General features: G+C 41.6%; 1 protein-coding gene across 2 annotated transcripts in view; it reads left to right on the top strand.

The window, feature by feature from the left end:
- LOC132570923 (popeye domain-containing protein 3-like) overlaps nucleotides 1–17,611 on the top strand; it is a 70,139-nt gene extending 52,528 nt beyond the window's left edge. Inside the window, exons 3-8 of one of the 2 annotated variants that reach the window (XM_060237561.1) lie at nucleotides 2,715–2,902; nucleotides 6,719–6,827; nucleotides 10,180–10,347; nucleotides 11,373–11,514; nucleotides 14,022–14,122; nucleotides 17,286–17,421. In XM_060237561.1, the coding sequence (XP_060093544.1) occupies nucleotides 2,715–2,902; nucleotides 6,719–6,827; nucleotides 10,180–10,347; nucleotides 11,373–11,514; nucleotides 14,022–14,089 (675 nt within the window). In that variant the 3' untranslated portion in view covers nucleotides 14,090–14,122; nucleotides 17,286–17,421. Of the gene's footprint in view, nucleotides 1–2,714; nucleotides 2,903–6,718; nucleotides 6,828–10,179; nucleotides 10,348–11,372; nucleotides 11,515–14,021; nucleotides 14,123–17,285 lie in introns of both variants that reach the window. The other variant, XM_060237575.1, reaches the window with a different exon arrangement.
- The last annotated feature ends 5,074 nt before the right edge of the window (nucleotides 17,612–22,685 follow it).

The following is a 22,685-nucleotide window of genomic DNA, read 5'->3' as shown; positions in this document are numbered from 1 at the left end:
CATTCCGGGTGCTCCGCTGGCTGGTACCAATGGTACTGCGGGCATCAGGGGTAGGTCGACTGCCATCTATGCTGCTCCCAGGGGGGGTATTGGTGGGAAGCGGCGAGGCTCGACCGACGGCTCCCTCTCTCTCACGCGCTTAGGCGCTGCGGGCGTCGCCACATCAGCCGATGTCATTGCTTCAACATCCGATGCCGAGCCGACGCTCCGTCGACGGGATGCCACCGATGGAGATCGACGGGTTAGGTCGATCTCCACTTCCGATGCTGGGGGTCGCGGCCGATGAGCGCTGGGCCCGAGGATTGGCGGGCTGCGATGCCAATGAGCGCTAGCCCTTGGAGTCAGAGGGCTGCGATGCCGATGAGCGCTAGCCCTTGGAGTTGAAGGGCTACGCGGCCGATGCGCGCTGGCCCCTGGAGTCGGCGGGCTGCGCAGCGGAGAGGGAGGAACCCTTCTCGGCGGCTCGATGGCGATCGGTGCCGACACATCGGGGGAAGGTAAAGTGGAGCGTGGTCGCTTTCACTTCTCCTTGCTCTTCGCCTTCTTGGAGGATTCTCGGCCCGCCTCCTCCTGTCGCTCCTTCGCGGGCCTCTTGACCGACGCCTCGAGGGCTTGTTTCGCGGGCTGTTGCTCCCTCGGAGCTTCCGCCTCGACCAAGGTCGCATCGGCGGATGGGACCGTCGGGGGTTGGGCGGCCGCCATTTTCGGTACCGATGCCGAAGGGCCCACCGTTGGTTTCGGAGGATGAAGTGCCGAGGCAGTCAGTGCGGCCGAGAGCCTTGCCGCCCTGTTCTTCCTGGTTTGCTTGGAGAAGCGGAGGCAGTGTGGGCAGGCCTCCACACGGTGCGCTTCACCCAAGCAGAGAAGACACAGGGAATGGCCGTCGGGAGGGGCGATCTTCTTCCCGCAGGCCTGGCACCTCTTAAAAAACCCCCAGCGACTGTCCATAGACAATCGTCACAGGGAAGATCCTCTCAGAGTCCTCTGAGAGGGGAAAAAAAGCTAGGGAACAACAGGGGGGAGGCCCCGGAGGGCGACCCGCCACAACACGCACCCGGAAAAATACAAAGTCTTTTTTTTTTTTTTTTTACTAACTAACTAACTAAGAAACTAACTACTACTCTAAGGAAAACAACAAACAGGCTATATATACAGAGGCTAGGGGAAAAAAGGGTAAAACCCGAAGCTCACCAACCGGGAACACGAGGAAACGCAGCTTCTTCGCACAGCGGTCAGAAAGGAACTGGCGGGATTACCGCGATGGCGCCGTTGGGCGTGCGCAATGGGACGCCTGCGCATGCCCAGTGGCGCCGACTGCGGAAAATTCCCGGGCTTTCTTACAGATACCGATTGGGGACCGGCGCAGGCGCAGTATCCCACAAGTGTGATGCACAGAGACCACGAAGAAGATCTATATATAAATCACAATCTGACTTGTACCATAAACATTAATAAAATTCAAAAAGTCCTTCCCAGCCCAGGCCACTTTCTAAAAATATGTGGTGGGCACCAGGAAAGATGCTAGGCGGCACTGTAGCACCCATGATGTGAACCCCTATAGACAAGTTAATTAGGAATAATTCAGCCTCCAAAGTGGGATTGCTTTTCTTGGTTGTCTTTAACTTTGCTTCTACCATTATCCCTGTAATTATTTTCTGCTGCTCAAACCTTTCCTGTTTTTGCACTTTGTTCCACCCACTTCCTTGTCTCTTGCAAGCCTAATTGATCTCTGCTCAATCTGCTTGTTTTTTCAGATAGATTAGGACAGAGTGTCCTGGCTAAGATTTGTATAGATTCAGAAGGACTTCCACGTTTCAGCCAATTGTCTCGCCCTCTTTCCTGTTTTGGTGCATAAATGAGTGGGGAATGTTTGTCAAACACTGCTTTCTCATCTTTGTGATAGACTGCCTCTTGCATTGCTCTTGTGGTGTTTTCAGGTCAAATTTTGTAACTTAGTAAGGACAAAAAACAGCAGCAACAATTAAAAAACCTACATAGCAATTATACCGTACTTGTGCAGACCCCAACAGTACCATTCTGTTTAGTTCAAAGTACGTGAGCATAGAGTTTTAGCCTTAGAATGTTAATGGATGACACATGTATTATCTTGTTGATGTTACAACAATCTTGAAAGATGGGTGAATAAATACCACATACTGCTGGAGAACTGGGGCTGGGGCAAACATAGCACAGCTTGCCTAAGGCCAACTAAGGAGTTCTGGCAGAAGTAGAATTCGAATTGGGAACTTTCTGATTTTTTCCCTTTGTCTCTAGGATTGTCATTTAATGCAAAGCAATCCTTTAGCCACTAAATTAACTCTACACTATGCCAGATAGGCAGAAATGCTGTGGAATGGAGAGTTTTGCACTTGCACATGTGTAATTCTTTAGAATAATTCTGTTTTCAGGCATTAATATGATATCAAAGTAAAGACTTAAATTTCATGATTAAATAAAACTTTTAAAAGCCAGCAATTTAGTATCCATGGTCATGCACACAAATAATATTGCACTTAGCAGACATGCCTATGGGAACAACTTTCTGATCACTTAAATTAGTATAGTCTTGTCAGCTTCATTGTCACTATATTGTATTAAGTGGTTACTGATTTGTTCATATGTATGTTTACTAAGCAGCATATTTTTGCAACTAAATATGCAGTTATGCTTCTCCTGTAACCTGCTATCTGTAACCTTTTAACATTCTATTACAGATAAAGATAGATAAGGAGCTCAGTAGTCTGTATAAGAGAATGTTTGAACCTCTTCATGTGCCTCCAGAACAATTCCAAAGATTGACTGGACAGTTCTGCAATATTCAGACACTAAAAACAGGTCAAGCATATGCTGCAGAGGATAAAACATCAGTAGATGATCGATTAAGTATTCTGCTAAAAGGAAAGTATGTACTTTAAAGAGTTTGAATGGGAACCTTTCTTTTTCGTAGCTTAATTGGATACTGGAAAAATCAATAGCAATACTGAAAGGATGCAGTATACAGTAACTTTGCACCCCTTTCTTTAAATGTGTTTTATCTTTGCCATTCTTTATGACCATGAAATTACATTAACATCTTAATTTAATGAATTTATTTTGCCTATGTATCAAAGATAAAACAGGTACCAGTCAGACTATCATTACTCATACTTTGTTCAAGGATATTGCATTCCATGTGTATGTGGCCTAAAGTGTTTGTAGCCAGGATTAATTTAATTCTGTTGGAATTCTGGCTTTTTATTAATGAGTTGGGGCAGTGAAATCAGAGGTTAGACACAAAATGAAAAGCTAATACTTGTGAAATTTAGAAACTTAGAATTGAAAGGGCAGTATTAGATCAGTTGTTTTCAGCTGGGTGCACCAAAGATTTAGGACAATAGTCATGCTGCCAAATTACTAGGAAGTAGCATTAACACTGCAAGTGTTTTAATACACCATACGAGGAGATCGCACCCAGGCGCCCTCTGCGCCCCCGCCCGAAACCGTCGCCCTGGTTTAACCGGGAGCTGCGGCAACAAAAGCGGGAGCTCAGATGACTAGAGAGGCAATGGCGGCGTACTCGAGACGAAGTGACCCGAACATCTTATAGAGAGAGTTTGAAGGCCTATGAGATGGCAATCAAATCCGCAAAGAGAGTATTCTTTGCGGCTAAGATTGCGTCCGCAACTTCGCGCCCGGCACAATTATTTGATATAATTAGAGGACTTACAACGCTGCCACAAGGCAGGTTAAATTCTATTGAATTGGAAATCGGCTGTGAGGCTTTTGCGAAATTTTTTGCGGATAAAATCGCGTCACTCCGCCCCGACCCCCCTGCCAGTTTGGAGACAGTTAGCGAACCTGAGGCCCCGAGCCTGTCTTCGGATTATACTCTGGATGGCTTTAGACCCCTCAGCCTGGAGGAAGTTGACAGGATTCTCTTATTGGCTCGCCCAACAACTTGTAAATTGGACCCATGCCCTTCCTGGCTTATTAAATCTTGCCAGGGGGATCTTAGATATCCTGTGCGGGATATCATAAATAGATCCCTAACGGAAGGGCACTTTCCAACGCCACTCAAAGAGGCTGTGGTCCGTCCCCTCCTAAAAAAAACATCTTTAGATCCGGCCCAATTGGCACATTATCGGCCGGTTTCTAATTTGCCCTTTTTGGGTAAACTTATTGAGAGGGCAGTGGCGATGCAATTACAGAATTTCCTGGAGGACGCTTCCATCCTTGACCCATTTCAGTCCGGCTTCCGCCCGGGACACGGGACGGAGACAGTGTTGGTCGCCCTAGTAGATGACCTTCAACGGCATCTGGATCGGGGTGGCTCGGCGGTGCTGATGCTGTTAGACCTGTCGGCGGCGTTCGACACGGTCGACCATCGGCTACTGACGTGCCGCCTCGCCGACGCGGGGATTCAGGGGTTGGCCTTACAGTGGCTTTCCTCTTTCCTGGAAGGTCGGGGACAAAAGGTCGCAGTAGGGGGGGAGCTATCCCAGAGGCGCACACTTGATTGTGGTGTGCCCCAGGGGGCGGTTCTCTCCCCGATGTTATTCAATATCTACATGCGGCCTCTTGCCCAGATAGCCCGAAGGTATGGGCTGGGGTGTCACCAGTATGCTGATGACACCCAGCTCTATCTACTGATGGACGGCTGGCCGGTCTGCGCCCCGGAAAATCTGGACCGGGCATTACAGGCCGTGGCTGAGTGGCTCAGACTGAGTGGGCTGAAGCTAAATCCTACGAAGACAGAGGTCCTTTGCTTGGGTCGCCGCGGCCCGGGGGGGGGACCCCCCTGCCAGCTTTTGACGGTGCGCCGCTGATGGCGGCGGACAGAGTCAGGAGCTTGGGGGTGCTGTTGGAGCCTTCCTTAAAGATGGAGGCTCAGATAGCAGCCGCTGCCAAGTCCGCATTTTTTCATCTTAGGCGGGCAAGGCAGCTGGCCCCCTTCCTGGAGCGCGACGACCTAGCAACAGTGATCCATGCTACGGTCACCTCGAGGTTGGACTACTGCAATGCCCTCTACATGGGGCTGCCCCTGTCCCGGACTCGAAAGCTGCAGCTGGTGCAGAATGCCGCGGCCCGGCTGTTATTGGGTCTCCCAAAGTGGGGACACATTCGGCCGGGTCTTCGGACTCTGCACTGGCTTCCAGTGATGTATCGAGTCCGGTACAAGGTGCTGGTTATTACCTTTAAAGCCCTATATGGCCTGGGACCTGCCTACCTGAGGGACCGTCTCTCCCCATACGTTCCCCAGAGAGCACTGAGGTCAGGAACACAAAATCTCCTCTTTATCCCCGGGCCAAAAGAAGCCCGCCTGAAAGTCACTCGAGATAGGGCTTTCTCCGTTATGGCCCCCACTTGGTGGAATCAGCTGCCGGAAGAGGTGAGGGCCCTGCGGGACTTGGCTCAATTCCGCAGGGCCTGTAAGACGACCCTCTTCCGGCTAGCTTACACCTAGCCGGGATGGAACCTGACGTAACTGGCCTGCCATCTGTTTATATAAAATGATATGTTATTGGTTTTAAGCTGCACTGTTTTTATGAATTGAAATGTATTGGTTTTAATGTTTAAATGTGAAGTATTTAATTGTTTATATTTAAATTGTTAAATTGTTATTGTTGGAAGCCGCCCTGAGCCACTCGTGGGAAGGGCGGGATACAAATCCTGAATAAATAAATAAATAAAAATACGTTTCATTATATTTATGCATAGAACACTGATACTCATTAGCTCAGGAGCCACATGTGGATCTTTGACAAGCCATCTGTGGCTCTTCTGATCACTTCCCCAATGTGGCACCTGGCCCTGTTTCAGAAAAGTGGCAAGGACTTTGTCCGGTGAAGCTTGTGGTTGGCAGATGGCTTCCATTTTGAAATGTCTACCAACAAAAGAATGGATAAGCTGCCAACCCTCCCTGTCAGGAATGGAAGTAAATCTGGCCCTTTCAGTTGATGGTTTTGTGACTGTGGCTTTCCGCAATCTGTAGAGTGGGTACTACTGATGAGAACATCTTAGTGAAGGAGATCAATATTGTTCTCTTTTTACTTGTACAGAAATTGGATGGAGAACTGTTGATCAGACCAAATCCAGCTAATGACAATTATTTAATCTCACGTGTCCACCCCAAATCATTGTGAATAGTAGTTACCTGGCAGTATAGTTACTAGCAATATCTGACTACCGTGTATTTAAGTGCGCTATGTCCAATATGTGTTGGATCAATACAATTAATATTTCCAGTATCTGAACTATAACTAAGAGAATAGAAGGTCTATACTAGGTCTCTGATTCTTTTTCTATTTCTGCTTGGTTCTTGTGAACAGATGCCCTGACCCATTTTCTTTTGAGGTCTCCTCATGCTGCAGCATAATTAGGTCTTGTCAGGTTTTAGTGACCAGCTTCTAAACCACAGCTAGCTGCAGTGACATCCAATATGAGGAAACATGGTTATATGTAAAAAAGGTAAGGACTGTAAAAAAGGCAGACTGGCACATTGGAAGGAGAAGAGTACAGTCCCAGAACATGTCCTTAAGAACCGTCCGGTAGCTGCTTCACTTCAAGAAGACCAGAAGTTGTTTTAGCAAGAGCCAGGCTCAGTAACAGATAATTTGACAGCCAAGCATCTTGTGAATTAGCCATAAGTTATGTTTCCTCATTAATAATATTACAGCATAAATTTGATTGATGTACCACAGATACTGTTCACTTTTTTATTAAACGTTTTTGTCATCAGAATGAAGGTCTCCTATCGAGGGCATTTTCTGCATAATATTTACCCCTGTGCCTTTATAGATTCTCCTGAATTTCGATCAACCCAGATGAATCGGGGTGAGAAATTTCAGGTAAGGTACTGTTCCGTTGGGTATGGTTTTTAAAAGATTTATTGAAGAGGAAAATATGAGGCATCATAAAATGTAATGTTCAGCAGTGAATTAATTGCCTTTCCTGACTCACTTTAGATAGCTTAGTTTAAAATTTAATGTAAGTACATAAAATGTTTATCAGGTGCGCAAAATTTCAACATTGTCTTGCAGCATCTACTGACAATTTCAAAATCATGTTTGGTTTGGTTTTCTGGTCAATATATTTTAATGGGTAAATAACACCAGTATCTTGTAATACTATTTTGATTAATAATTAAATGTATTTGTTGTGGAATATTTATTTGAAGGCTAGTTTACTAAAAAGTTTTTTTTTTTGCACTCTTCGTGCCTTTCTCTTCCATATTTTGAAATGCTTTTGCACTTGTTTTGGTATATAAGAAAATGTCTTGTGGCATCTTGAATGTTAACACATTTTTATTACAGTGTAAGCTTATGTGCTAAGTTTTCTTATTTGCTAAGAAAATCGGCCAAAATGAAAGTTTAATATGGCTAAAAGTGGCTCAAGGTACTATTTGTTTTCACTGTTATACACACTAACCTGCCTAGCCATTCTGACATTTGTACCTTCAGTGAATTGCTATTTTTCTACCAGGCTGCATTTGGGAGAGATGTCTCACATGTGAAAACTTCTACTTTCAGCTCTGAAAGATTAAACAGTTGTATTTTGTGGAGAGCCAGTTTGGTGTAGTGGTTAAGTGTGCGGACTCTTATCTGGGAGAACCGGGTTTGATTCCCCACTCCTCCACTTGCACCTGCTAGCATGGCCTTGGGTCAGCCATAGTTCTGGCAGAGGTTGTCCTTGAAAGGGCAACTGCTGTGAGAGCCCTCTCCAGCCCCACCCACCTTACAGGGTGTCTGTTGTGGGGGAGGAAGGTAAAGGAGATTGTGAGACTCTTCGGAGTGGAGGGTGGGATATAAATCCAATATCTTCATCTTGTATTTAAAGTAGCCTGATAGGAACATTGAGAATGGGATATAATGTGGATTATTCCAGAGTTCAGAGAGCAGAAGGACTAGCAGAATGCTGTTTTAATAGTTTGTTTTCTTAATGCATGGGAATGTTGGAAAGCCAAAGCAAAGGTAAAAAAAAAAAAAAAGGGATTGGTGGTGCTTGGATTTTGTGGGCAAGCAGGAGGAGTAAAGAGGTGGCTAGGTAGAAACAGAGCAACTTAAAGGAATGACAGATAGTGGCAATTGTTTCTTTTCCAGAGAGTTGAAAGGATTTTGAAGGAGAGTGCTGCTTGTGATGTATGTACTCATCCAAGTTTCACCTCTGGCAAGCAGATTTGGCAGGTTTCTGTTTTGTATTAATGTGTTGTGTGTGTACAAAAGGGGAACTGAAGACTTTGTCAAGCCACTCTCAATCTTAATAAAAACTAGCATACAGGAAAAGGAATTCAGAGCTATGGTGACTGAAAAAAAATACAGAATGTCTTAAGAGAGAATGGAGGAGGTAGAGAGCTGAGCTGTGAGGAAAGGATTGTTTTTGTTTGCAAGCCTTGTATACCATTAGTGGAAAGACAGAGTGCTGGCAAGGGATCGTTACAGGGTCTCTAGGCTAGGGTGTTGAGTGTTCCCCAGAACGTGCTGGAATAGGCTAGCTGAATTTCACACTTGGCTTGCACTGATCACCAAATCTTGGGATGCAGGCCTATAGTAATTTTTGTTTGTTTGTAATATGACTGTATAGAAGCTATTTAATAGTAAGACAGAGAAAGGGGACTGCAACAGAGTCTAAAATTATTTGTTGATGTAATATGTTCCAGTCATGGACTGGGCTTAATTCCAAAAAGAGGCAGTTGTCAAGATATATTCAGCTGTACACTTGAAGAGAGTTACTGGATACTTGTGCTGTGCTTTCTACATTCTCCTCTTTGGGCATTAATTTGTTCTGTGCTAAGATACAACATAATTTTAATGGACTAATAACTAGTAATCTGTTCAGCTGATCAATTTAAACTGCCACAAAGGAAGTAGTGGATGGAATGAGGGAGATTGTGTGGTAGAAAGCCAAGGAAATTCAGGTGTTTAGGCACATTTTTGAATTCAGGATCTTAATGGCAGATACTATAACCATTACATCTTCCTTTGAGCACAAGTCCTTACCATATCAATTACTTACTTGGCTTTTTTATTTAGATTCTTTCCCCCCTCACAGAAAAACTGTTCCCTTTTATTAACTGTTAACTATCTTGAGATGGAAAAAGATATAAAATTGAGGAATCTGCACACAGTAACTGAAACCTAGCTTATATATTGACCATATGGCCTTCCTGGCTGCATTAGCTTCTTTTTGGAAGTTACATGCTTAAAACTTAATTTCACAAGAAGGATTGGTTATTGTTTCTTCATCTACAGGGTTTTCCTTTGTTGTATGCTGGTGCCATCTGCTGGATATAAGCTTACAATAGCTCTCCAGAATAAACCAAAGAAGCTGGGTTGCATGTGTGAACCAGTAATTAGGCCTGAGTTTTTAAGCTGCATATATGCCCAGAAGGCTGTTGCATGAGAGCAGACCAAATCACAGTAGTGGTATGAATTATCTGTTTCTGGAATCGGAAAAAGAAGGAAACATGATTACAACCACTAACTGACCAGGGCTACACAAGCATACAGTTGGATTATATCTTCAGGGCAGCTGTGTATGTGCAATTCCTTCTGTTTCTGATATATATGGGGTTCCCTCACTGTAAATACAAGTGCACGTGACAAACCTTTGAATAAAATGCACATAAGAATATTGATTGTATGGTTTTCTCCTAATTCCATTGAAACAGAAGGGATCTTACAAATATGAAAGTCCTAAATGTCTGAAATCTGGATTCTAAATTATTTCCTATTCAACATTTAAAAAGATGCTATGGTCATCCTTTTTGGACATGCCCATTGGGGGGAGGGAACAGCAGTGTGGACAAAAGGGGGGGTGCTATGGTTGCCCTGAGTGAGGTTTCAAGCCTTTATCCTGTGAGTTAGTCATGCCATGCCCCTTAATAAAGATATGGCCTGTTTAATACCAGCTGTGACTGTCCCCTTCTGTGTTTCCTCACCACTGAATTGCATTGTTTACAAGGTGGTTTTTGGCTAGTGGTTTTACTAAGATTCAAAATGTTGTCAGATGACTCTTTTATTCTTTGACTTTGATGGAAAATGTGGTAAGCCCATTTATGTGTTGGACTGTATATATTGTGTTTCATAGGACAAACCACTACTGATTCACTGATTCTGAGTTCTGAACCTCCCAGTGAACTCTGTTGTAGTCACTGGCATCAATTAAAGCAGGGCTAATTTTATGAATATGCTTTCTTCATAGGTGTCCATTACCGCTGATGATAATTGCAAATTCTTGTGCTGGTCCAGAGAGAGACTTACATTTTTTCTGGAATCTGAGCCATTTCTCTTTGAAATATTTAAGCATCTAATTGGGAAGGATATTACAAACAAGTTATACTCATTGAATGATCCAACCTTAAATGACAAAGTGAGTGTTTCTTTTCTGCTGCTGCTATGATGATGGAATCTGTTCTTAAAAACACAGCTTCCTGCTTGCAATTAAATATTATTCTGAGCATTCTGGTTATCAGCCATTTCCATTCATAAGCAGCGTAAAATGTCGCTGGTGGAGCAGCAAGGACATGAGAAGACTTCTATCAAAGCAAATTAAGGAGTGCTGGATAGATTTGCCCTGCATGCTTTCCAGGCTGCTGAAATACAGAATTGCAAGTCAGGGTTTATTAAATGTAACGCCTACTCATCAGGAGAAACTATAGATTTGGAAATTGAACAAGGAAGCAGAAAGCATGAATTTATGAGATTAATTTTTATTTTCTCCAGACTCCAAGTATAGTCCTTGGCATAATGTGTACTTCTGGATAGTTCCAGGATTCTATTGCCTACAGAAGTATGAAAAGCATTTGAGACAGACATATGCTTTATTGGAGTTTCCTTCCTTCCTTCCTTCCTTCCTGGCTGTAACTGAATAATAAATAGTTATCCATTTCCAACAAGGCTATAAGGGGAGCCAGTATAGCATAATGGTGAAAGATAGGATCTGGGACACCTGGGTTCAGATTCTCAATCTGCCATGGAAGCTTGCTTGGTGACACTTTCAGCCTAACCTACCTTACAAGGTTGTTGTGAGGATAAAACCTGAAGAGGGAGGGGGGAGTGGGATATAAATAATGCTCCCAGTGGTTACAAAGTAATTGGAAACAGTAGGTGCGTTCACACTAAATTAAATAATGCATTTTACAACTGGATTTTTACTTTGTAAGAATAGCAAAAATCCAGTTGCAAAATGCATTATTTAGTGTAGTATAAATGCACTCAGTGGACCTCAGAATGTTAAACTGGGAATAAACAGTGGAGACTCTTGCCCAGAAAAATTGGATGGAAATAGAATATCAAACTCAGCAGCCCTTTTGGTTTGATTCAGTATTGCTATCCTTGTGTTCATTCAAGATTGCATTGATGACAGAAAATTTAATGTAACTTACCTCTCTACAGGCATCCCAAAAAATGGATCAACAACCTAGTCTGTGTTCACAGCTCTCTGTGATGCAAATGAGAAACAGCATGGCTAGCTCAAGTGATAGTGAAGATGGCTTGCAGCACTTTCTCCGGGGCACTTCCACTGCTTCCTCTCTCCGTGAGTCATTAAAATGTTTCCCAAGCCCTACTGAACATCCCAGTTAGTGGCAAAAAACTGTTAATATCGCTCCTCCTATTGGTTTGAATTTAGTTTTGAATGCCTACCATGTGCTTTGTTTAAAAATTAATACATGTCGTTCTGTGTCAGTTTGTTTCAGTAGCCTTAATGTTAGATTACTGCAATACATTCTACATGGGACTGCCCTTTCAGACAGCCCAGAAGCTGCAGCTGGTGCAAGCTGTGACACCTTCTCTGTTATCTAGGATTAACTGGTGGGACTGAGTTACCTCTATTCTGAAGGCCCTTCAGTGACTGACAGTTAATTTCTGGGTCCAATTCAAGGTGTTGATTCTTGCACCCTTCATGACCTGAGACTCATGTGCTTGAAGGATACCTTCTCTCTGCATGTTCCATGTGCCAGCCCTGATCTTCCCACCAAGATCTGTGGTCTGTTCCCCCATTGTCTAAGGCATGTTCTACCACTGTCTGGACCCAGGCACATCTCCTGAACAGCCTCTTGGAAGAGGTCAGTGGGTTCCAGTTCTCCTGGCAAGCCTGCAAAATTGAGGTGTTCTGAAGAGCTTTTGGGGCTTCCTAAGCCTGTACAGAGGGCAGAATACGCTGCTGGTTAGGGCATATACGGCATGTCAATTTTTGTCTTTAAAGTGTTGTTTTTAAAGCTGATTTTATAACACTCCTCGTACTGTTTTTGCATTGTTATCCGCCTGTTGTCTGTACTTTGGGAGAAAGGTATATATAAATATTTTAAGTAAATAAATAGAGGTGTTACCAAATATAAATTTGAAAAAAACAAACAAACCATGAACATTCTTTGCATACATGTTCATTTCAAGATGATCATAGCATCAGTCAGTGATTTTCATGAATGAATTGGTTGTAGAAGCTCCATGTCCACTGACAGAACTTTCATATTCTCTTGCACCATTCTTAAAACACAGTCCCCCCTAGAGTTAATTAGGAAAGAACTCAACAAAAGCTAACTTTCTCTTTGTGACATTTTAGTACCTGGCATTAAGTGGTGCTTATGCATCTGTCTTATGGGATCAAAATCAGCATAGTATCACTCTTATCTAAGGCCCAGTTATAGTTTCTTGTTCCCTGAAATCCAACCAGAGTGCTCATTCATTGGAGCCCTCCAAGAGATGATGCAGCTTGTTCCTAGCTCCCCCCTCCCATCTAGTTACTGAACTGAATGCAGGTTTTTCACTTAGCTAATTACTACATTCTGATATCAGGCCTTGAAAGAGATACAGATAGTATCTATAAGAGAGTCTAATTAGAAATACCTACAAGCTGAAGCAGACCCACTATTATTCATGTTAACCCTTGGTAAAACTAGGGTGCTTTGCCTCACAGCCCCTATGGTTATTAATCTGCATAGGTCTCACAATCCAGAAATCAGGTCTGCAAAGATTAGAAAGGGCTTCTGGGATTAAGGAAACATGGAGAAAAATCACCATTCCTTGTGCTCATAGGCAGTGAGATCTAACCTGCTACTTTTTGGGGGGGCAGGTCACACAATCAGTTATAAACAGGACTTTTTTGTAGCAGGAACTCCTGTGCATGTTAGGCCACACCTCCCAAATGTAGCCATTTATCCTGGAGCTTACAGTACCCCCTGTACTAAGAGTCCTGTAAGCTCTTGGAGGATTAGCTACATCAGGTGTGTGTGGCCTAAGATGCAAAGGAGCTCCTGCTACAAAAAAAGCCCTGGTTATTAGTATGGGTCAGCTGTTATTTAAGAGTCCCATTGTGCAAAATATTGACCTGTGCTGGAACTTCTAAAAAATGCTGTTTGAAAGAAATGGAATTTCTCTTCTTAATAATGATAGGAATGGATATTCCTATCACTTTTTTCAGTTACCTGCATTATAAAAAACTATAATAAACTGGTCTTGAATTGATTCAGCAGTTTGTAAATCCAAGGATTGGCTCACATGTTTGTTTATTTTATTTTAAATATTTATGTGTCCTCTTTCCACTCAAATAGGGTTCTCAAGGTGGCAGACATCAAACATTAAAACATTTCAGCATTAAAAATTTGAAAGTATTTATCATAATGCAGTAAAGTATAAAAAATAATTCAGTAAAAACACATAACATCAAAAACCAAGAGGAGGCCAGGAACAGTTACTGGGAGTATGCTAAATAGGGCAGAACAAATGTCTTGCATGAGTTTTTTACATCTGCATGCGTCCTTCCCGTGTCAATCTGTACCATGTTGGTCTGTATGTGAATGACCGTTAGTTCACAAATCTCAGCCACAGCAACTTCTGTTCCCATTGGAGATCATGGTCTTCAAGGTTCATGAAAATCTACATCTTAGCTAGTCTTCAGCCACATCATTTTTCTCACATTGATCATTAAACTTCTGCAATGAAATGAGCCAATTCATATTTATTTCTAAGGCTCAAACTGGTACTAACAAAAATCCATGTTCAGTATTTGTTGATGTAAATCTAACTGTCTGCTTTTATGTTAAGGAAATAACCAACAAGAGTTCTATAGTTCTTGTGGTGCAAGTCGTTTACAGCATGATGCTTTCTGTTGATAGCGTCCCATATTAACCCAACATTCTCAAAAAGGTACTTAGTTGGTCTCTTTTTAAAACTTTCTTTACAGATGGAATTTTTTTCAGTTTAAGATGAAAGGATTAATATGCAAATCTTTGCACAAAGGATCGGAATAATTTATACTAATATTAAGTTTCAGTATTGTGTTTGCAAAATAAAATTGAAGCTTAGTGTTAATGGTGTATTTGAACACATTTTGAATGGTGTGTATTGTAATTATTTTAGAGTTTTTTCCATAATATTTCTCTCGATTGCAGCTGTTCAGAATATTCAAGAAAGGATGTGTCTTTAAATAGTTCTGAGTGTTATCTCCATGACTGGACATTATGGAATGAAAAGGAAAAAGAAGTGCAAATATCTTTTACTTCTGCTTCCTACAGTACAGTGTACCACCTAAAATGAACTTTGTTTTCTCCTACTGCAGTGAAGTGCTTAATCTCATAATGTGAAAATCTGCTCACATACATTCCACTGGGAGTGACTGCATTGTGCTTTGCTTTTAAAAAGTCATGCACATGCTGTTGAGTGCTAATATTTGTAGAAGAGCAAATTGGATTGCTTGTTAGAGAACTTTTTTAGTGGCGGAACACTATTAGTTTTATTATGTATAGTGCAGTCTTAAACATACAAATCTGGAAACAAATGTCATTGAAAAACAGTTAGACATTTCCAAATGGGGGACACATTTTGTATACAGGGAGTAGCCAGTAGAGTGTTCTGCACAAGCAGACCATATCTGTTCACAATAGAGTCCTCTTGAGTTCACATTTGTGCAGCCTTTTTCTCTCTAGGCTTTCTGTGTGTAGGGTTACTCACTGCAGTTCTCACAAAGAGCTTTACAATATGATGCTTGGCAGAGTGATTCCAGTCTAAGCTAATTGAAATCAATGGACTTTGACTGGAGTAACTGTGTATAGGACAGCACTGTAAATAGCTTCTGTGCTGCACCCTCGGCCAAACAAGGCTGCTGTGCACATAGCTCAGTGTGCCTGGCTGCTGCCAGAGGAGAGAACTGAGGCAAAGCCTGCTGCCTTGATGCAGCAGGCTAGCAATAGCTGAGGATTTGTCAGGCTGATATTTCTCCTCCCCCTTCTGAGGATATTTAACATGGGAGAGCTAAAAGCTAGTGAGCCCTTAGCCCAGGGCCCATAATGCTGGGACCAGTGGAAACCATTTTACGAAACCTAGACCAGCCAGATTTGTTTGTTGTAATTTTGAACCTTTTAAAACTTTTTAGAAGCTGCTTTGGGATCCTCTTGACGGGGTGGAGCGTGAAAATGCTAAGATAAATAAATAGAGCCAACATCATGGAATGGAAAGAGGGGTCAATAAACTCCCTGCGGGGATTCCGTGTCATGCATGAGGCTGCAAAGCTGCACACTGCAGGAGTGTATTGATCATTCTGTTGATTTTCACATCATGCACACGTTTGCTTTCTGCAGAAGTAGAAACCAGCCATTGTAGCATGCTTCCTGCCCTTGTTAGCCAGATGCCCTGGGGCTTTAATACAAGTATCCGGTGAACTGATACTTCTTGCATCACTGTACATTCATGTTAAAAGTGGGATAGATCAAGGGTGGCCAGACCGTGGCTTAGGAGCCATATGTGGCTCTTTCATACACATTGTGTGGCTCTGGAAGCCCCTGCCTGACTTGGAGAAGGCATTTTTCTCTTTAAGTCACTTCTCCAAGCCAAGCCAGCTGGTGGCTTGGAGAATGCATTTAAAATTAAAGTTGCTTTCTTTCCACTTCCCCCTCCCTCATCTATTTATTTTCTTTCACATGTCTTGAGCCTCTCAAATATCTGATGTTTATTCTGTATGGCTCTTACATAAAGCAAGTTCAGCCACTCCTGAATTAGATATTTGATTACTTTTCAGATGTAGTGGACCAAGAGAAACAGTGCAGGAACCTCACCCTTTTCCATATCACCTGAAACAGAACTTTCTCTTTTATCAAGGTATCTGTAGTCTCAGCAGGGCTTTGTTGTAGCAAAAGCCCAGCAGGAACTAATTTGCATTTTAGGCCACACCCCCTGCTAAAAAAAAACCCTCTCAGTGCAACTGGCACTGAGCATGTGTTATGATAAAAGAAATTTGAAGGGAAATGCCTGTTCATTTAGCTCATATTTAAAATTAGCATCTATTTTGTATAAATATTTCTCAAAAAGAAATACCAACTTTCTACAAGAAATGTTACACTGTTTAGTCATCTAGTTCAGAGGTCCCTAACCCGTGGTCTATGGACTGGTACTGGTCCATGGTACACACAAGAGCTGATCTTCCTCTCTGCCCCTCTGTATAATTGCAAAAGAAAGTTGGAGCCACCAGAGCAGGATAGGGGAAGAGCTGCAATGCTTACACAAGTGCTGGCCCCACTCAATTTTCCCAGGTCGCAGGAAGCCTGAGCGTACTTCTCTCTCTTTTAATTATGTTTGTATTTAAAGTAACAAAGGGTGTGTGTGTGTTGGGGGAGTATTTGTGATTTTCCTAGAAATAAAGTGCACAACTGTATCATCCCGTAACTATCACTCCCCCACTCCCCACCCTGGTCTGTTGAAAAATCATCTTCCACAAAACCAGTCCCTAGTGCCAGAAGGGTTGGGGAGCTGCAGGTGGACAGGACCCCCTCTTTATATGTCCCTGTGTACCAAGTCCCTGCAATTTTACCCCCCCTCCCCTCAGAAAAAAAAGGGTTTCAGCCTAGCTTTATTGATTTTTTCCCCCTAGACCTGTTTTATTATTGGTTTTGGCATGACAATTAGGACTGATGTAGTAGTGCTGTTTTTTATTTCCTCCTTCGTGAATTGTATTTGTGACATTTTATTGAGTGAAAGCTTTAAAAGCTGCATGTTATACATTTTGTTAAGCCACCAAATGTTACTGATTTTTGATAAATAAAGACGGTGGGAAGCAGCTGAAGCCACAGTTTTGTACCTGATCTGTGCAGGGGTATTACTAAATCAGATAGAGCGTTGGTGAAACTGTACTGTAGGTGGCAGTAGTTATTACTTTTTAAATCTTTTGCATCCAAACATTACTTTTAAATAATAGATGGCAAATTATCAAATGAAGCATCTCTTAAAATGCATGGATCTTAAGTATTTTGTATGATTGTTGTGGTTTTTTTCCTAAGGATTTACAAACTGATCGCACTTTCTGTCTTTTAAATTGGCAGGTCAACCATCTCCTTACTTAAGAGCATCACAAAAAATGAAACCAATTGAAGAAAGTGTTGAAGATGATGTCTTTGAACCTGCATCTGCCACCAAAGTTAAAGCTAATCAGTGACAGCTCTGGACAGGATTTTGGCAAATAGCAGGAAGATGACCTCCTTGGCCCTTAGAAAATAGTTTATTGATGTTATCAAAACTCATAGCTTTACTTTCAAAGGTGTTTTCCACACACAAAAAATTCTTTGCTACATTGTCTGAAAACTAGTCCTATTGGTTTCAGTGGGATGAATGTTTCCAAAGATACTCTCCACTCAGGTTTTTTACTTTCATTAGCAGACTGCCCTACCCATGTAGGGAGTGGTAGCCCCCTTGACTGAAGTGAGTGCAGAAGCCTTTGTAGCCTTGGTTGCTTTGTGTACACATCAGAATATGCACAACAAATGGGTTTTCAACAAGGTGTCAAGAACTTCCTTTTCAAATCATGTTTTAACAAATTGATTGGAAGGGGGTCCTAAACCAATGCATGACACTTAAGGCTTATAATTATCTTAATTGCATCTTCTGCAGTTATAAGGAACTAAGGGTGCAATGGTTATGTCTGCAAAGTAGCCTGCTTCCCTGCCACCACTGATCATCTGTTAGGTGATTGATGGAGGGAAATGATTGTCCAGGTATCTGCCCTTGGTTTTCCAAACAGGCAATTTAGCAATGACGGAACAGCAAGTGCTGATCATCTGTTACACTGTCTACCACAGTCACTGTGGAGCAAGAACACAGGCTTGCCCTCTTCCTCTTTTATGCTGATGCTAGGGTTAATGTTGGAACAGAAGCATATTTGCAGTCAAGGTTCATTTAATAGATTTAAGGCAAATAGTATTTCAGTCATTAACTGTAGCTACATTTGCTTAATCCTTAATATTGCACATATGATTAAATGACTATTTTGCAGTGTAAATAAGTGGTGTTTAGACCTTGGGTCCAATAACAGGAAAACTACTTAGCAAATGTTAAACCTACAATAAAGAAATGAAATCCCATACATGCCTACTCAGAAACAAAATCCTATTTTTTTCCTATGAGGTCTATGTCTAGGTAAATACGTTCAAGATTGCAGACTTAACCAAGCATTCCCCATTGGTCTCAAGATAATGCAGATCATGGGTTAGATTCATCAGAGCATTTCAACAGGTTTCTATCCGTGGAGTGTGGTTTTTCTTCCCTCCAGCTCTGCAACCTAAAATACTTTCCAAAATGCAGCTTCTGGCCCCCAGGAACAGCTCTGATAAGCATTTTGGGCTGCAGCCAAAGAGGGAAATGAGAAAGTCATGCTCCACTGGCAGAAATTCTTCCAGTTGTGAAAGTGTTCTGGTGGACTGAAGCCTTCAGGTGTACAAACAAGCAGATAACCATTTTTGGCTTTTTAAATACATTGACGTTTTCTAAGAGAATAATCCATCTATTGTTAACATTCACTGAGGCTTTAAAAAACATGTTGCTAAGCAGAAAATAGTACATATATTAGATATGGATGGAACGCTTGACACAGTGCCTTTGATTTGCCCTGGCATATGTAATATAGAAGCCTCTGTAGTCATAGGAAACTGTTACAATAATTAAGTACCGGTACATCAAAGAATGGTAGACTATAGCCTTCTTTCTTAAAGTGTTTAGCTTTCCCATTGGAACAAATGGATTTGGAAGTATTTAGATAGTTATGGCATGAACCAGTGCAAACAGTCATTTTAAAAATAGCTGATTCAGAAGACAAACCATGAACACCTCTTTTATGGGACTTGTACTGGAAAGTGTTTTAAGAGACTGGGAATTTGGCTATATCAGTTGGAACCTCTAAGAAGAGCAACTACTGATCTATGTAAATAGTTTTTTTAAAAAAAGCCACAGTAGATGCTTTTGAAAACTATGCAGTTTTAGCACTAACATAAACACATTGGTATTTTTTAACAGCACTGGTAGTCTTCAGAAGCAGCCTTACTACCACTAGTAGGTGTTTTGCTGGTTAAGTAGGATTACATGTTTGCAAACATTATTTGTGGAAGCACTGCTTTCTGTTACCATTGTGTATGCTTTTTAAACTTTTTGGGAAATGAATGTGTCTGGACTGAATCAACCAAAGTGAATTAAAAGAACAGTAAGGAGTTTAGCATGCTGCAAATACAGTGCAATTATGTACCATGTCTACTGGGTAAATCTGATGTTAACTGAACTTTTAAAAATAAATAGTGTACATATCAGAGGGATATATTTAGTGTTTCTGAACAATAAAACTTTTAAGGCACATTGGCAAGTGGAACTTCTTAATTTTTGCATTCCTGTATGGCTTCTTTACCAGCTGTACAGTGAGTGCTAAACGCTACCTGCTTGGGTGTCCATGTATATGTTGGGATTTGGGAAATTAGTGCTTTTGTTGAAGCACTGACTACTGGTTTTATGGATGAGTCTGGTTTCTTTATTTCACAAGTTAGACTGAGGTTACTTCCACAGAGGGCTAAGCTTCTACCTTGCCTCCTGAATTACAGGGGTTTCTCTGGGGACTTCTGCAAAGTACTGTTATATGATCATTTTACTTTCAGAGTTACCCTGTCTCTACTTCAGGTTTTCCCAAACCTGCTTTGGTACAATCTTTCCTAAAAAGATTGTTCTCAAAGTAGGTTTGTAGAAAATGTGAATGGAAAGGTGTGTATTCCCCCCTCCAGTTATTAGGCTTCTTAGAAATCATTAGTAGTTGTTTATTCTGTTAAAAAGCTTTACTGCTGCCTAGATTGCCAGTTGTTTTAAAAAATGGCAGAACCACCACTGGACAAGTTAAGAACATAAGAGCCCTGCTAGGTCACACCAGTGGTCCACCTATAGTCCCAACAACTTGTATTACACAGTGGCCAACAACAAGACATAGAAGCCAGACATTCCCCTGATGTTGCTGCCTGGCTGTGGGATTCAGAGGCTTGATGCTTCTGAACATGGCTGTTCCTTCCCTCATATATCATGGTTAGTAGCCACTGATAGACCTATCCTCCATGAATCTATCTAATCTCCTTATTAAGAACATAAGTTGAAGGGGAGAAATGGTAAGTGCAGAAGAAAAGTACATGGAATCATCTCTTTGCATCCTCAGCAAATTAAACTGGGGAATCATCTACATGAGGGAGTATGTATTGTGGGATATACCTACATAAGTCATCCTGGTTCCTAAACATGGCATCACAAAAAATGTGATTTTGAAGCCACCAAAATGGTCTGTAGGACCAGGTCTCAAATGTAGCTAGGACCTAAACCCATCACAATCTTAAAAGTATAGTAAAATTCTTGTATTTCCTTCTACTGATCTACTTATAGGCAGTAAAACAAATACAGTATAATAATAGATGCTAAACTTTTCAGTGGCTGTTCTGAAGAATGTGAAAGGGATAGAAAATCTATACTGTTGAGAATTAATCATTGCAAAAACTGATTAAAGAAGAAGTATACTTTTATAGTATTTTCTACTGGTATTTGTAAGCCATTTTGTGAGAACTATTGAAAAGCACGATAAAAGAATTCTGAATAAATTATGAAGAAGTGTTTCTGGAAAAAATCAAGAATGAACTACCTAGAGAAAAATTGTGGTCATCAAGGCATGAATGAAATTGATAAGGTCATGAGGAAAGCACTGAGTGACAAGATTTCTCTACAACATGTTAACATAATATTAGAGGATGTGCAAACACAGCCTTGACTCCCTTGCATAACAGGTGCAGCCCTAAGGAACAAAATAGATCACACAGACAGGACACATATTTGTACAGAATCCCAAAGTCCTGACCAGAAAATGGCCCTAGGCAAGTACTCTTTTCTCAATTGTGAAAATGCACAGGACCTGTTACAATGGGGAACACTGGGCCCTTTTTATGATGGCACCAGGGAGAGGCTTAAAAACTCCCCCCTCATGCCATGGTGCTTGTCTAAAATAAGACCTCTGTCAGCCTAGGGAGGTTTTATTTTTTTAACAGTTTTTGTTCACAGAACTACCAGAATATTGTGTAGTCAAGACCTTAGCCCTAAATGACAGCGGGAGACCATGGGGCATTCACACTATGTGACCTGGGTTTTGGTTGTGGAAGGTTTTTACCTACTGAATGTTCAGGAATTTTCCAATAGCAAGGAACATAGTCTGCAGCTGGCTTTGTCAGGAACCCTGACAGAAGCTATGATGGGTGCCCTAGAAGTGAGGCTGCATGACTTTCCAAAGATCCAGGTTTGCTGAGTGCCTTTCACATGTCCTGGATCAGAACTCAGGACCCTGCTGCCTATCAACAAATTTCAGAATGAAGCATAGGGCTAAGCAGTGAGTAATAAATGGGAACAGCTCTTTGCACTTTGGGGGATCTCAGATGTCCTAGAAATACAAACAAGCTTGTGATAAAAATTCTTCAGCAGAATACCATCCGGTTCTTGTAATTGACTGCACTTCAGTGTCTAAGGCTGATTCTTAGATTGCCCCCTTAGAGATTAATAATATATTAAGACCACATCCTGATTTCCTGTGCAAAGTACTCTTGGGAAAGGAATTCCCCTTCATCCTCTGTAGTAAAATGTGAAGCTGAAAAGCCATTTCACTTGCCTATTCATGTCAACTAAACCTTGGATTGCCCAGCTGCTTATTACAAATAAATCACACATAATACTGCATTCTTAGCTGTTGCTTTCCCGAAGTTTACAAAGAAAATACACAATATTCACACTGTTCTGCTTTACAGCTTCTTGGCTAGTAACCCAACAATATGTTCCCGAGTTCGAAAAGACCATGCACATCAAGCCTGCGAACATGGCTGTACAATGTATGCTGTACACATTAAGTCAATGTGTTACTCCGTTGCATTAAGTAAATGCATACATTAAAGACACAGGACTCTTACTGAGTATATGCATAAATATTAGTTAGAAATACTCTCATAATATCTTCGTTAAATAGCATATTGGAATAATGCCACGTAGTCTAGTAGGACATTTAATGTAATGGAGTACTGCTAAATAACTATGGGCATGAACAAGTATGTTTCATTTAAATCAATGGGAGGTACCTTTAGACAGATTGTGCATAAGGAGATGGAAACAAACACCAGATGGTGGATTACAATATTACAATATAGAACAGGGGTGTCCAACTCATTTGTTATGAGGGCCAGATTTGACATAAATGAGACCTTGCTGGGCCAAGCCATGTGTATCATAAAATGTAATGTAAGGCAGTGGACATATAAACTTTATAAAGGGTACAGACAAAAAGATTTTTTTTTGCTTAAAATAAAACATGCTTAAAATATTAGCCTGCTTGCAATATTTTGTTTTACAGTCTCTGATAAATGTCACCTCTTGCTATGAATTATTGCATCAAAAACTGCA

Source organism: Heteronotia binoei, chromosome 1 (genome assembly GCF_032191835.1).
Source record: "Heteronotia binoei isolate CCM8104 ecotype False Entrance Well chromosome 1, APGP_CSIRO_Hbin_v1, whole genome shotgun sequence".
NCBI lineage: Eukaryota > Metazoa > Chordata > Lepidosauria > Squamata > Gekkonidae > Heteronotia > Heteronotia binoei.
The sequence above is the reverse complement of the archived record's forward strand: the minus strand, read 5'-3'. Positions and strand labels throughout refer to the sequence as shown.